At 43.5% G+C, this 16348-nt stretch overlaps 1 protein-coding gene across 4 annotated transcripts in view; it reads right to left on the bottom strand.

Annotated features, from left to right (window-relative positions):
• rerea (arginine-glutamic acid dipeptide (RE) repeats a) overlaps nucleotides 1-16348 on the bottom strand; it is a 122355-nt gene that overhangs the window by 55707 nt on the left and 50300 nt on the right. For all 4 annotated transcript variants that reach the window (XM_020632345.3, XM_020632347.3, XM_065961017.1 and 1 more), the window contains 2 exons: nucleotides 14922-15426; nucleotides 6480-6550 (listed from right to left, as the gene is read on the bottom strand). In XM_020632345.3, the coding sequence (XP_020488001.1) occupies nucleotides 6480-6550; nucleotides 14922-15282 (432 nt within the window). In that variant the 5' untranslated portion in view covers nucleotides 15283-15426. The remainder of the gene's footprint in view (nucleotides 1-6479; nucleotides 6551-14921; nucleotides 15427-16348) is intronic.

The following is a 16348-nucleotide window of genomic DNA, read 5'->3' as shown; positions in this document are numbered from 1 at the left end:
AATCAAAACAGCCATAATGGGGAAAGTCACCTGATGCTGAAAAAGCAGTGGTACAAAATCCTTTGCCCACAGGGTGTAGTCACAGTCAACTGTGAGGGGAGGAAAGAGAGGGGGGGGCTCAAATAAAAGCAGATAATGGGAGCAGAAATAATTTGTTTAAATACATGTATAGACTCCAGGTGTATGATGTCTGAGACCATTTCTAGTCTGCTTTTGGCAATCAATGTCTGCTCAGTGGTTAGTAGCTGTTGTTGCTGTAGCTCTATTGCTTTAAGGCTGCGACTCAATGGGGACCATTACAGGCAGAATGCTTCAATCAAACAGCTTGCTGCAGGCTCTGCTGGGCACTCGAGTCTATAGACGCAGAGATGCCCTTGTCAGAGTTGCTTCCTCACACAGAGCACAAAGACGAGCACACGCTTAAGACAGCCTCACACAAACACACACTTGGCCTTCTACGACTGAACTGCAAACATGCTGTAACTAGCTGAGCCATCATCACGTCTTTGTACATTCATATTTATTCTGCAACACAGCATAAGCACCATATACACACACTGAATAGGGCTACTGTAGAAGCCTGCACCTCCACATGCTTATGTCGGTGAAATGTACCTGCTCACTTACAGCTGCTGAGTGGACCGTGGAATGAAAAGTAAGTGCTAAGGATCCCGCGCACACCCATCTACACACACACATATACAAAATTGGCCCTAATGAGGGTAGCACCCCTCTATCAAGAGAAGGCAGCGGCTCTACTGCTCCACTCGATAAATATTAACAAGAAGTGCGACTGATGGCGGTGCTCACTGATCCATAATTGTATTTCAAAATGTACAGGGGGGGGGGGAGATAAAAAGAGGGAAGTGATGTCTGTCTAGTCAACCTCCTACTATCATCTCAAAGGCCTGATGCAACATTGGGTGATTTAAAATTTTATTAGAAAGAATATACAGTGTTCTTTTCCCTCTCATTGACTAACTGCTGCATGCATCACAGGACACTGTGACACTGCAGCTTTACATGAAAAAGAAAAATCTGAGGTCGGATCAGAGAGATGACAGTGAACTTCACTTAACAATGCTGCATGGAACATTAAGAGATATTTATAATGGATCTGAATATGCGCAGACAAGCTTGCTGCAAGCTAATTAGCTAGTGGATCTCATTGTTAAGCTAATTCTCATCATTTTGGATTCCATTAGGACTGTCCACAGAAAGCCTAATAACTGCTCATGTTAAGCATGCGTATTTATGCACATATATTTGCATCTTTATCAAACATTTTTAATTATGTGCTCTGAATAGGTGGCATTATCCGAGGCTGTATGATAAGCACCAGCTCAAACCGTCAGGATACAGTTGCAGGAGATTAAATTAACATTCAGGGTGTGTTTTGTGTAGGTTTGCACATGCAGTGGAGGTGTAAGAAATGTTGTTTACATGACAACTGGGAAAGCTATGCTGTTATATCTATCCAACACAAACATGCAATGAATACACAGGTAGCCAAACATGGACAGTAAGAAATGTCCGTGAATACACCGAGAACCTTGGACATTAATTTGAATAATAATCTGAACTGCTTAGGCTTTTTATTTTGTATAGATAATTTTTTTAAAAGCTTGAAAATCCACAGAGCACTAAATAACTGCAGGGAAAGCTTCCATGTGGCATACAAATCTCTCTGGGTACGATACAATTGTTCAGGATTTTCCGTTTATCCGTCAGCTAATGTTTTAACTTTCCCCTCAATATTGATTTTATTACAATCAATAGAGAAAAAAATCTTGTTTTTCTCTCGCATCTCTCTTGAGGTGCGAGTGCGTCAAATAGTTTCTTATTTTAGCAAAGTGTAAATGACAAAGCAAACATCTGGAATCAATGTTAACAAATCTTTGCAAATGCAAAGCTGCCACTAATTATTGAAGATAATTTGATACTATTTTGCCAGTTCCATGTTGATGAATGAAATGTTTTGATTTTAAAAAATAAACGGGGATACTCAAACAACAAGGGATCCACACGCCTCTCTTTTTTTTTTTTCCTTCCTGGCATCAGTTTTAACTATTTACTACTTCCAGATCAGGCTTCCAGAGGTGATGTAAGTACAGCATGTTTGTATAAGCAAAGCCAAACACTAATCAATAGAAGCTAAGGTTTATAGGTTATCTGTTTTCCTTTCCAGGCACACATCTCATCAGTAAGAGAAACAAATCAATTACTTCCAATAACACTCACACGTGTACAATGTCCATTTATGGAGACGTGATTTGACTGAGCTGGAAGCCTGAACAAACACACTCCATCATAGCATGTTTTCACTGGACACATATGGGAAGGCTGAGTGTATCAAAGATTTGTATTCATGCATCTCACAATGCAAACAAATCCCACTATACCCTGAGATGACTTAAACCTAACATACACACACAGGCAAACACACACAGAGACACACACACACACACAGACACAGACACAAAACAGGTTACATGACAGAGAATATTCCTCGTCCTTAAAACTGATCAGGCCACTGAAACATATGAGCCGGACTCCTGGCAAGATAATTGCATTGTACATGGCAACTAATTAAATGTCCATAAGCAGGGGGATCCAGGAGAGAAGATGTGTGTGTGTGTGTGTGTGTGTGTGCCTAACAGGGAGAGAAATTCTGAGTGTGTGGGTGGTGTGTGTTGGCGTACTGTTCTCCTCGATCCCTCGTTCCCTGGAGGGAAAAACGCTGCAATCACTCCATTAGCAAAAGAGAGAGAGGAGCGAGGAGAAAGCAGGGGGAGTGAGAGAGAGAGGGAGAGAGTGAGAGCGATGGGGAAGGAAGGAAGGGAGGATGAAGCACAGATGACTTGGCCAATAACAGCAAATGAGGTTAGACACAAGCAGAGAGGGAGAGGTGGAGGGGGTCAATGAGTGTCGAGGACATGGACACAATGACTAGAACATGTGACGGAGGAGGGAGGAAGGTGAGGGACAGCAGATAAAGAGGAGTGGGAATTGAGGGCGGGCATGATGGGGGAGGGGGGGTGTAGAAACACAAGGATGAGAGAAATTAAACTATGGCGCTAAGAAAGCAGGACGGACGGATCGGTGAAAGCAGGGTCAACAGGCAGACAAGGCTGCAGATTGTTCAGTGCTCAGTCGCCGTCAGATGACTCATTCTCTCAGGTTCTCTAACAACAGGATCTTCCTGTAGGTCTTTGTGTGCCATGTGTAGACATGTATAGAAATCGCATTATTCATAATATGTTGTATGATCAGGAACATTATACTAAATATACAGGTGAACACATGACATGTCACAAGACCTGCTGGCTCATATCTTTCATCAATTATGGAAAATGAGGCAAAGATTATGGCAAAGGGCGAAAACTGAAACTTTACCTTATGGGAAGACAAATAAGGGGAATGTTGGCCCTATAAAAAATGATTTTTAACAAAACATCTTAGAAAAACTTTATGGTTTTTGTGTGTTTTGTGACAGCTTCTTCTGAGAAATAACAATTCCCCCAAATTCATGTAATTTATTTGAAGATCATTGACAAAGATTATAGTTGATACATTTCCCCTTTCTCTTACAATCTAAATATCGTCATTGAAGTGATAAATAAAAGATTGTCTGCATTTCAATGTTTTGCTTCCCCTTCCATATTTGAATACCTCTATCCGTTAAAATGGCCTCCGACTAGTCACCTCACCCAGGAAGACATTTTAGGGAGGAAAGCAGCAGTCTGTAATCTATACAGCAGATCAATATGTCACAGGGGTTATAGTGCGCACCACAGCTACCACTGTTGACTAAACAAAGTAGGGAAAAATGATTGTCCAAAATGACCCCAATAATGCTGCAGAATGGATTTTTCTTTGCATGTTTAATTGCTGGATGACTGTTGTTGCATCTAACAATACTACGTAGTCTCAAAAATGATCACAGCAAAGATAAAGAGAGAAAAAAAGATCATGTCACAGAGAGACGGGCTTCAATCCTTGTTCTTCCTCACATAGGAGAGATTGATGGCTGCATTCAGGATTTCTACACACCACTAATTGGATTCACAGGTCATTAGATAAAGTACACGAGTGAGACGGTTACAGCCTTAAGACTGAGAGGGAGACAGGAACAGGGAGAAGGGTGCGAGAGGGCCAATATTGATGAGGTTGTTTGGTTCAGGACCAATGAAATGTCTTTCCCCCTCTGCTGTACCTCTATAGCCCAGCTACCCCACTTAGGGAGGGGGAGGGGGGTGGATCAATAATTTGAGCGGTAAGAAAAAGTGGGGGCAGGGAAGGAGGATAGGAAATAAAGAGAATTGGTTGATGTCTAGCACAGGGAGCTCAAGTTGTCTGTTGTCTCTCCTTTTCAATACATTGTTTCGAGAGAAGGAAATGAGATTACACTTGACTATTATGTGGCACGAAAGAGCACAATGTCGGGATTAGATTTTTTTCTCTCCCATAGGCAGAAAATCTGCGCCCCAGTTTTGAGAGCAGGGTGACAAGTTGGCTTTAAGGTCTGCGAGCTGGATGGTCGTTTTCATACCATCGTGTGCAATTACAACATGAATCAGCTATCATCCAGAGGATTTTGTGCTGGTCCAGTGAATAGAGATTAACAGTTTTTTAGAGTAGCTAGCATGGTGCCATCATTTTTGATTTGAAGCCTGACATCAAAGTGAGCTCCTTGGAAAAAAAAAAAAAAAAAAAAAGCCTGTAGTTGTTTAGAGAGCCAGCGGGGTTTGTTGTTTTAACATAGGAGGGACAAGGGTACAGTCTGCTCCAACACATACAGGCATGCAGATGGCTGTTCATTAATTACAGATGGATGGGGGAGAGAGGGAGAACAGAGAGCGAGAGACACAGAGAGAGAGAGAGAGAGAAAAAAAAAAGAGCGAGAGAGGTCAGCTAATGGAGCCAGTATTCGCTCCCTCTCCCTGGACAATTACCTCTGTCTACCCCAGACCTCTTCTGGCGCTCTTAATCAAGGTACAGGTGCGTGGGTTTTTGGTGTGTGTGTGTGTACATGCGACGAGGGGTTCCTGCACTCTCTTGCAACAATTTGATTAAAGCCCTGCTGCCGTGGAGCCTGGCTGTACTCACTTCTGCAAGGCCTATGGCTCACCTTAAAACCCCTTCTACAACACAACAACTGCCTTTCATTAATGCATTAATGCAGAAAATATGCCAACACATTTCCAGAAAATAAATGAACACATACATACATGTACACACTCGATTCTACCTTTTGCAAAAGTAGAGTGTGTGTGGCCTCTAAGCTGACCTCCAATCATCACCCTGGCTGTATGCAGCCATTACTCTAGTCCCCAGGGGCCTGACCGCCCCTCACCAAGCCCTCAGCATTCTTCTCAGACAACCAGTCTGTTAAAAGCAAAGAAAAGCGCGCTCCACAAGGTTTGATGCGGCTTCATTTGCAACACAGAAACATTTTTTAACATACATTTGTTGTCGTTACACATTAAATTGCAGACACAGAATCTGCACTGAAAATGTGCACTGCTCTCATGGCAGTTGGAAGCCAGACAACGGACCAATTAAAATCAATCACTTTTTTTTGGGGGGGGGGGGGCTTCTCTGATTCATTTGCATTTGTTGAACTCAGCCAGGAAAAATACTTGTGCACTGACATCTGAAAAATTCACACACAGCCAACCTGTATCATTCAACTTAGAGAAAAATAAATGAACAGAAAGATCATGTGCATAGTTTCCAGGAAGCTGTTAAACGGATTATTTGTAAAACAGTACAGCATTTCACAAAAGATGACTACTGCTTCATTCAACCACTTGAGTCCTTTTTCATCAACATTAACAGACACATCTAATGGATGAGCTCAAATTCCCCTTTAGCAAACCGAGAATGCAGAGTGAAAAAACAATAGTGTGAGTATGCGATACATTTGAGGTGTCCTACTGCAGAGAAAACAAGCTCCACTTCACTAAACTGACGGAGCCTGATGAATCAGCCCTTTCTCAGCAGCAAATTAAAAGCTTATTTCTTCTGTTATTCAGCAAAAGAGGCAATTTGGCCACATTATGTTGTAAAAAAAAATCAATTGAAACTGGTCTTCTTCATTAAATCAATTAAGTGCATCGACAAACATCTTTATTTCCATTACAAGCATTAGTACGCTGCCAGTAGATCGCAGAGGCGGTTAATATTCAAGCGTGATTCTCAGAGGAATTTCTACTTCCACATGACACTCTAAAAAAGAAACTCTGTCATGATACCTTCTCATTATTGACTGAATATTGTTATTTTTTGTCAGAGAAACAGTGTGGAAGAAAATGTGCTACTTCATCTCCTAATTATTGTGCATACACCGACATCATCCTGACTGTTGTCCAGCAAGGGACACAGGATGGGTGGGTGTATTAGTGGGTGGGTGGGAGGTCAGAGCAAGGACAAAGGAACATAAAACAGCACACACAGGGAATTGAAAATGTACTCACCAGTTTGAAATCCTGAATGCTACAAATAAAGTAGGGAGTGTTGGGCCGCCGACTTTCAATGTACACACAATCTGTGAGAGAGAAAACAGGAAGAGAAAGTTGAGTTTTGTAAGATGTTCACATTTTATAAAGCTTTCTTATTTTCTTTTTTATTCAGCCAGACTTAGTAATATATTATTTTGTGTTCTGTTACCCCTGCAGAAAAGACATTTTTTTCTCCTTGAGTCAAATTCAATTGGAATGCAAGTAATAGGATTAAGGACTTTTGGAGCGCTACAAGGTTGCCTTTCCAAAGCAAACATTACGCCCAAGGGGAATTATGTTATTGTTCCACTCCATTTATACACCAGTGAGCAATACTGGTTTTAACCTCATTCCAACCCCTATGCAGTCATCACTGCAACTCCTTCCTACAAAATGACATCTTCTGTCACTGCACCCATGCATGTCCAGCTAACTATTTATTAGCTTGGCGGTAAAAACTAAAACCATAAACCAGCCCTCTGTTTTCTTATTAATGCGCTAAAGTGTCACCAAATGACATAACCCTTCTAAAGTGTTAAAGGCAGCCCTCATACACTGTGAGTGAGGAGGTGGGCCAGCTGTGCTGTTAAATTGAAGGTGACTGCTGGTATGGCCAGGTCATGAACTCTCATCTCCTTAACAAAAACATTCACGCCACGGAGGACAAAAACCCACAGCCACTTCTGGAGAGAAAAAAAGGAGGGGGCGGTAGGGGGACATGGCTAATGGTTACCGCTGAGACTGGCAGATTACTTTCCAGAAACAGCCAAAGGTTTAAGATATTACAATAAGAGACATTTTCATTCTTACAACTGTTTTTTTTTCAACTGAAACAAAACCTTCAGTGTTATGAGCAATATTTAAAATGATAGTTGTTTAAATTACAACCTGTAATAGACACTTCTTGCTCTACAAGCAATCAAAAGCCACTGACATTTAATTGACTGAAAAATAGATCTCCACACTGAAATGTGACCTTCTCTCTCTTTCTCTTTCTCTCTCTCTGCTTCCAGGGCTGGTTTTGCTGACTGCTCTGTGGAGCAAAGTGTAGTACTATTGCAAGAACGTTCTAACATGTGTACACAAGGCAATCGAGGCAGAACTATTTTAAGCTCTGTACACTTTAGTTATAGAAAAAAGAAAGGAATTTTAAGGAAGATTTACACTGACAACACAAACTGCTGGAGTTCATTCCACCAGAAAAATTGCTGAGCCATTTCGTGCCGAAAGACTACAGCCACATTTTCCCTTAAAAAAAAGATGTGTGGCTCCGTGACTGACAGTGCCATCATCTGTTATTTATTTGTTTGTGTCAACCGAGTTATCGATCTGGCTGCGGTTTATCTTACCGCTTGCAGAGGAAAAGAGGGGTGGCAGAGATATTAAATGGCTCTGACACCCAAGATACCATTTGTAGAGGTGCTGGTGTGTATGAGTGTGCCTGTGACATCATTGTCTTTGTTTTTTTTTTTGAGAGGCTTTGTGTGTGTGTGTAACCCCAGGGTGGGCTTGTTATCTGCTGTGGGCTGAATGAGCTGTTCTAAAAGAGAAGGGGGGGATATCTCCCTCGCTGGCTCAGACTGACGCATTATATCTCTCTCTCACTACTGCCCTCTTCTCGCTCGTCCCCTCTCCCTCCTCTACACCGTCCCTGGAAGTCATTTACAAGATAACATGAATGAAAATATCCATCAGAGCTATTGTGTGATGTGTGAGCAACACAGTGTGTGTGTGTGTGTGTGTGTGTGTGTGTGTGTTAGGAGAGAGACAGAGAGGAGCGGATAGAGTCGGAGGAGGAGGGAGCACGAGGGAGGGAGTGGGGGAAGGCTGAGAACAAAAGAGACTAATCTGAATGAGATGACATGTTTCAGAGGAGTCAAATCAGGGGAATTAGGGTTTAGTGTCCCTTCACCTCGTAGGCAAATTCATTTAGCGAGGCCAGATCTTCTTGTCTGCACCCCAAAGAACATCAACAGCATAAAGAACAGACGACGAGAGTGAAAGAGATCGGTGGTGGGGGAAGAGAGAAAAAAGAGACAGGGATCTAGTTTAATAACTCACAGACAGCAAGTGAGTCTATTCTTCGAACGTCAAACGCACATTTTGAATTCATCCTGGGCACTAAAAGTCTACTACCTCAAGGGCATTTCTCTGAAAGCCACTATAACACGAATCCCAATGAATATGAAGTAAAGCCGAGTTAAGGCTGCAGACTCTGCCTTTTTGAACCAAAAAGGAGGCAACAGGGCTCAGGGAGGGTTGGTAAGGGAGGGTAGAAGGGGTTCGTCACACAGTTCCTCCAGGGTCCACCGGGCTTGTTAAACATTCCTGCCATTTTGTGCATTTGGAAGCGGGTGTCCTCGCTCAAGTGGAGAAGCAGAAAAGGGGAGGGGCGAGAGGTTTTGCTGTGGTGGGGGTGTATGTGGAGAGATGGGGGATGGGATTTTTTTTTTTTTTTTTTTTTTTTAAGGGGTTGAAGTGTGGGCTCGTTGGACGGTTGTAGCTTCTCGCTGTAGGAGGTAGATCCACAGCAGGGCCTTTGTAGGAGAGTGCTCTCGCGCTCTCGTTAGCCATAAGTTCAGCTTATTCTGCTTGCCTCGGCCCTGAGGCCTCCACACCACCCAGAAGGAAAGAGAGCAAAGAAAGTGTGATCCTTCAACACAACGAGAGATAATCATGAAGCTACAGAGCACCTTTCCTCACACCCGAGCACTTCACTGAAACCTGATCCCTAGCTCTGTCACTGCTGAGTTCAAGCAAAGACATATTCATTGTTATAACACACACACACACACACACACACACACACACTAATTTCCTCAGCTGTAGCTCATTGCTCAGCCATCCATTCTCTTACGGCTGCCAAGCATGTCTAATCTAAAACACACCTAGCCTCAGCAAAGGAGCTATGTCCTACTCTCTTTGTATCAAGCAAATAAGATGCTGTTTAATTTGCTGCAGCATTTTAGCAGAGGGGAGGGGGGAGTTCTATCCTCTTGGCTTTCTTTTACAAGCTGCCAACAATGGAAAAGTCACATAGTAAACACAGTCTTATACGCCAATGTTTTGTAAACAGTGATGGGGGGTGAGGGTGGCTGGAATGATATCAACAAAAACAAAGCAAGAGCATAATTTCATATACAAGACAGGTTTATTAAATCTCAAAATTGGTCTATTTAAGCCATGCTCACAGGTGCTTGGTGCTAGCCTGAGGTAGGATGCACCTGCATTGTTAAAAGTCTGGCTCGGCTTAAACTGGCAGAGCACAAATGCACAAGTGCACGCACATGCACACACACACACAGCGCAGCAGTAGTGCATGGCTTTAGCAAAGCTACCCCCCTTGAGTGCACTGATCCTAAAATTAAATAGCAAAAGGAATGCAATAATGGAACCGCAGGGGTGTGAGGGGACCGGAGGGCTGAGAAAGAAGGAGAACCGCTGTTATTACTGATCCACAAACCACTGCAGCAACTCTGTGAGACAGGCTGATGACCATGGTCGCCTTGTGCCACTTCCTGCTGGGCCGGTCCCAGTGGGGCGGCATGACAGGCAGTCAAGGCTCAGAGGCACGCTCACACTTTGAGTCTTCCTACATTCCTCCCTCTCTTTCCAAAACCACAAACCCGACAACTCTCCCTTCTTCGCATTGGAGAAGCAGTGGGAAATACCTGGCAAGCGATACCATCAGCTCTCCACAATAGGGCAGGCCTACAGCTGACTGAGCTCCTAGGGGAGAACAGAAGCTCTTTGACAAACCCCACTCTCCCTCCCTCCCCTTCCTCTTTCCTCTCCTTTCCCTCTCGGCTAGCCCACGCTTTCTCATTTAGTAGTCGGCAGGTGGTTGGATTTCACTAAAAAGCCCTTTTCCCAGAGCCTCCAGTGCTGGGAGAGATGGGAGTGCAGGGAGGGCTTTTTAAAAATAGATCTGTTCAGTTAGTGACATGCTACAGATTCACATGCTATGTTTCAATATGAGACGAATCCGTGGGGTTGTCCCTCATGTTAGCTTGACTGGAAAAGGCATCCCGATCGACAGCTAGTCTTTCTAGCAGGGGGGATATATTATGCTCATAGAGCCCTTGCCTGCGGTGTCTTGGCTGCAAGAACAACAAAGCCTTACACTTTGTATCTAAATTTACTGGCTTCTCAAAAGGATACTTACTGAAATTATTACATGGTAGTATGTTTATCTATGGAGATTATACACTCTACTCTGAATTAAGCATCCAGCTATAAGGGGGACCAAAGTTAACAAAAACAATAGGTAGCTGAAGCTCTTGTGAGGAATGTTTGGGTTGTGTTAACCTTCATTACACCTGTGGACAAAGGGGTACTATCTATCTTTTTGCTGGTCTTGTGCAGTACAAGTAAGTAATGTTTTCTAACAACATTATTTTCCCTTCTTTATTTTTAATTTCTAATGTGCAACTGTCAATGAATCTTAGTGTTGGGAAAAAAAAGGTTGTTTCAGCAGTGTACCTCTTCTGACACCTACCCCGAGACAGGAAAAGCGCTATACAAGTTCAAGTCCATTTAATAATAAAACTGAAACTTCTTGTCAGCGATCACAAATGAATCACATTCAACAGCTGACTGAAAAACTTTAATGCCCATATTCAGCAACAAACAGAAACCATCTTTATCCTTCATTAGGGAACAGCGATTGATTATGTACCCATCCACATTCAAGAAGGAACACTGACTCAGCAGTTTGTGGATTGAGGCTACTTGTAACACAAGTTACAGCGTAAAGCTTGTCCTAAGAACTGGAAACCAAAGTAAATTGAAGGTCTATATCCGTGCATGTGCAATGATGACTTCACATACACAGCAAAAGCTGTGGACAGGTTGTTCAGTTTGCAGTAGCCAGCTTTGTCCTCAGAGTGGCTAGTCAACAAAACAGATGTACAGGTTGCTGACTGTTAGCACAGCCACATAGCATGACAAGTCCGTTTTGAAAACACAGCACGTAATGGTCTCTTTGTTCATTAAAGACTCATGCCATTAAAGTGGGTATGTTTTTGCCGTATTCAACGGACACACTGCTGCTTATACTACTTAATTTTCAATACATTCAAAACTTAATTTTACATACTTCATGTTTTTCTTTCCATTACAGGTCTTTTGTTGTGCACATTATGTAAATTCCTCCTCCAAGGGGCTCTCAATCAAAACAATAACTTATGATGTCGATTTATTCTCTTTAATTGATTTTGATAGTTTTGTGTTAAACTTTGACATATTGTATCTTTAAAATACATATTTTAGATTGCTCTACAAGGATTTCAAAGCCTTCATAATCATAAAGAACAGGACATGTTGGTTTGACTGCCAACAGTTTGTCCTGAGTTTCAAGAAAGGGGGAGGGGGCTCGTTATCCTGCTTTATGTGTGTGTATGTGTGTGTGTGTGTGTGTGTGTGTGTGTGTGTGTGTGTGTGTGTGTGTGTGTGTGTGTGTGTGTGTGTGTGTGTGTGTGTGTGTGTGTCATACCCAACCCTGCTGCACAGTTAACAGTTGTGTGTACATGACACATACAGTGACACACACACATATACACTCCCCATGGTTCTGTGGTGGCTGCAGAAAGAAACACCAGCTGTCTACTTCAACAACTCCCCCAACACACAAGGTGTGTCTTTCAGGCAAGCTTGCAACTTCTGTGACAAAAACTACACATACTAAAAAAAACACTTTCTCAGAAGGAAAGAATAAATTAAATCAAAGTCTTGTCTTTGGGGTGGCTATGGCAGCCATGTTGTATGACAAAATAAACCAAGGTAAATGGGCAGAGGGGCTGGGCAGGTGGTATCCATTAGCTCACTACATTCTTAACAGACTAGCAAGCAGCTCAGTTAGGAAGAAAGGAGGCCTGCTTTGGTAACCAGTGGGCTGCAGCATCAGGGAAAAGTCCTGCTGCAGAGAAGAGAAGGGATGAGTAAATTGACAGTGCTATATGTGTGTATTTGTGTGAGCTTCGAAATGTTGCAGCAGTGTACCTGACAGAGATAGCAGCTATGTCTCTGACTGTTAAGTGTTAGTGTCTGCACAAATATTAGTTATCAGCACACTGGGTATGTGTGTGCACTGACATGTTTTTTATGTGTCTGTGCTTAGAGGGTGTCTCCTATTGATCCCCCCATGGCAGTGTGTATAATCTCCAGAGAGAGGATCTATAATCTGGGGTGGGGGTGGTTGGGTATAGAAAACAGGCTTTGGAGGTATCTGGTCAGGCCCTGTGGAAGTGGCCATAGCTCAACCATAGGGCAGAGATTGATTTGGCATGTCTGCCTGCACTCCAGCGGGCTGTTCACCCCGGCAGCCGACCATACAAACAGCTCTGGACACAGTCCTCTCGACACCACAGACACGCTCCTCCATTTTTTCCCAAACAGCAGCAGAGCTAGATTTAGCTGCAGGCCCACCTATTGGCCCTCTGCACCCCTCCTTCCACCCGGCCCCATTCAATCGATGTGTGCTAGATAAGCTGCCTGAACCCATCTTTAAAGGGATGGAAAGGCTAAGCACAGAGATTGGAGGCTGTTGATTTGGGAGTGTCCAGAATGTTTCAATACTAGATTACCCAGTTATTTCTTACATGACGACATGGTCTGCATGTTTTTACAGCAATCAAAACAGTATGTCTTTCAACACAGCTTTCCATCACTGATCTCTTCCCTCTCCCCATGTCTGGGGCGGAGCAAATCCTTCTCCAGGGGTGGTCAGTTTTACATATTGTGTGTCACTAGACGGCTATAAAGGGATTTAACATTTAGCGAAGCATAATCCATTGCAGGCTTTGTGCCTGCCTAAGCTGCACACATCAAATCTGATTGCAAGAAGGCTGCTACCAATGACCAAGCAGGAGAGGGAAAACACGTACTGTGCGCACACAGGAACACACAGGGCTTATCACTTGAACAATAAGCAGCGGAGACAGCAGGAGGTCAGTTGCTAAGGTGGAGGATATGCCATGTTGACAATAGGAGGTAAATTACAAACAAGCGTACAGGTGCTGGGGCTGCCCCCTACCAAATACTGGCTCATCTCTAATCTAAACTCCTCCACTGTGTGACACCCAGGCTGCTGTAGACCTGTCACAATAATTGAAGGAGAAGACAGGAAATCTAAATATTCCCCATCAGTGAGACACTGACTATGCTCTCAGCTTGAATATGGAAATATAAATAAGCGGCAGGGACAATCCACTAAGACCGACGGCGACTTTATTCATATGCTTTTTGCATGTTTTATTGATTTGACAAACTGTTTCTTTGTTTTCATCCCCCTCTCTCCCTCTCTCTTTATAGTTATATAAGGAACAAAGCACCCATGCTCTCTCTATGAAACATGAAATGTGGAGCATTGCAGACTATTACAGGCACAGAAATAGAAAGTGGAAAAACAACAGGGATTGGGTTCAGATTGACTGCTTTCTTGAGGATCTCCACTGATACCAGTGCAGAGATAATTTAGCCAACAAGATTACACAGTGAGACTGAGAGTGTAGAGGAGGTCAGGCTGTTTCACTGCAGATACTTGAAGTTGTCTAGAAGCAGTTGAAAAGAAAGGAGTGTTGAGTGTTTATGTGTTTTGCTAGCTAGTTGGAAGGGAAGATAACCTAACATACTGTCTGTAATTCCTTACCTATTTCCATTAAGCACACAAGCAATGTGGGCCAACCCCCTCCACTACTTGACCTTTTGCAAGCTGCTAGATAAACGAAAAGGCATGGCGGGAATGATTTAGTTGCGAGGCGGAAAGCACTGAGCAGGAGCAGAGCAAGAGCCTGGCTGACATTCCTTTTAAAACAACCACTTTAAAAACAGTAGGTGAAAGAGGGGCCATGTTTACAGCGGCTGAAAAGGTTGGTTCCCTTTTAGAACCATTCATCCGACGTAATAAGGACATTGTACCGCAGCTCAAACAATCTCTCCAGAACGAGAGTACATTTTGGGCTCATAAGGAGATCACATCCTCTCAGTGAGTTGGATGGTGTTGGGTGAAATCATTATCATGGCTGTCGTCACTATCACATCATCTAGTGAAGCACCACTTTGCTTTATTGACTACTCCGAAGACAAAGCACAGAGAGAGTCGACTTGGAATTGATTGCATGATGCATCGGCCTTTGGCCTGAGGGAATACTTCTGCTGTGAGGGAGTTGCTACTTTGAAAAATCTAAAATCGCTCAACAGATTATTGCAACAGAGATGACTTTTTATCCAAGAACTAAGAGAGCCACCATTTAAGTCTTAAATATTTCAGAATCATCTTTTTGATCTCAGAATTTGTCTGACTCTTTCTGTAGACTTTCAATATTAAACACAAGTTAATAACTGAATTTGATGTTCAGAAACTCTGCTGTTGAATTTCTTTTGACTGTAACAACACGATAAGCCATAAGTAGGACTTACCTCCGGGTCTGTAAACAACATCGTCTTCTGTGATGAAGGACGTGATTTCTCCGTTCTCTGTGCGCTCGTAGCGCGACTTCTTCTTGGGCGTCTTCTTTTTGCCCTTCTTGCCGCCGTCCTCGGCCGTTCCACTTCCCCCACCTGTGCTGCCATTGTCATTGTCCTCGTCCTCGCTGTGGTCGCTCTCTGCATAGTTCTTGGCCCCACCCTCCAGCGTACAGCTGCGTCGAGGCCTGGAGCTCTCGCTCTCACCCCGGTCCCCGTCCTGTCGCTTGGACTTACCACTCTCCCTCTTGTCCCGGTCCCTGTCTCTGTCTCTGTCGCGCTCTTTTTCCCTCTCCTTCTCTTTGTCGGCCGTCATGATCCGCCACGTGCCTTCCTCAGTCCTCTCACGGCTGGGCCTCCGTGAAAGGTAGACTGTGAGCCTGGGCTTCAGTCTTCTGAATTTACCAGTCAAATCCAGGGAAAATTTGGCCACACCAACAACCCCAGTGTTTCAGAAAAGCTGTGGATGAAAGAAGAAGGGCAATAAGCATAAAGGTTTGTCAATAACAATTATCCTAATAGTGCAGATGACATATTTTCTGTGTTTTGTGCAGGAGAAGATCTTTCTTGGGTGAGAAATACGCATGCTAAGAGATCAGGCGGCTGAGCAGACTCTTTTCAACATCACAGTAATTGTTGGCACTCCCACAATGTATACTCTGGAGAGAAGTGAGCAGCTTTGTAAGAGTACAGACCCTTCCAGCTTCGTGCTCAAACATATTTCAATTCTTTCAGACAGGCAGTAAAACAGAGTTATTAAAGGGTAAAAAGATCGGACAAAGGGAGAGCGCAAAAAGCATGAAGACAAGTGCAGCGTGTTAAGTTATTGTAACACAATAAGCGTAAAGGAAACTAACTACATAGGCACAAAAAGGTAGTTGTTGCTGCATTGAGGAAGAGGCATGCAGGCCAATAGAATTCCTCAGAGATAAGGTGTCAAGGGACTTTTCTGCACAAGACTCTGCTTGTCTTTTACACTGCCAGGGGAGAGACACAGCTCAAAGCTCAATGACAGAGTTAGCCGGCTAGCTTCTCTTCAGACCATCTGTGATGACACCAGGCTCAATTTTACTCATCTGTGTGTGGTTATGTGTGTGTGTGTGTGTGTACTCTGGCTTACTGGACTGCAAACCACCCCACCCTGCCCAACTCTCTCTCTCTCTCTCCCGGTCTCTGGCCTGGCTGACAGTGTCCACTGTGTTAATTTGAAGTGACAGCTTTGGAGGAATGGAGCACAGCAATCCACTGGGTAAGGAAAGGGAGAGGGGAGAGGCTGAGCCAGTCATTTACCATGCCCAGTCAACTGCCATTTTCAGCTACCATCATTCACTCATAAGCAACCCAGCTATTGCTTTCCAACACCATCATGAAATCCTCCATAA

The sequence above is a fragment of the Labrus bergylta genome, chromosome 12 (genome assembly GCF_963930695.1).
Source record: "Labrus bergylta chromosome 12, fLabBer1.1, whole genome shotgun sequence".
In the NCBI taxonomy this organism is placed as follows: domain Eukaryota; kingdom Metazoa; phylum Chordata; class Actinopteri; order Labriformes; family Labridae; genus Labrus; species Labrus bergylta.
Note: the sequence above shows the minus strand (reverse complement) of the source record. Positions and strands in the feature narration are given on the sequence as shown.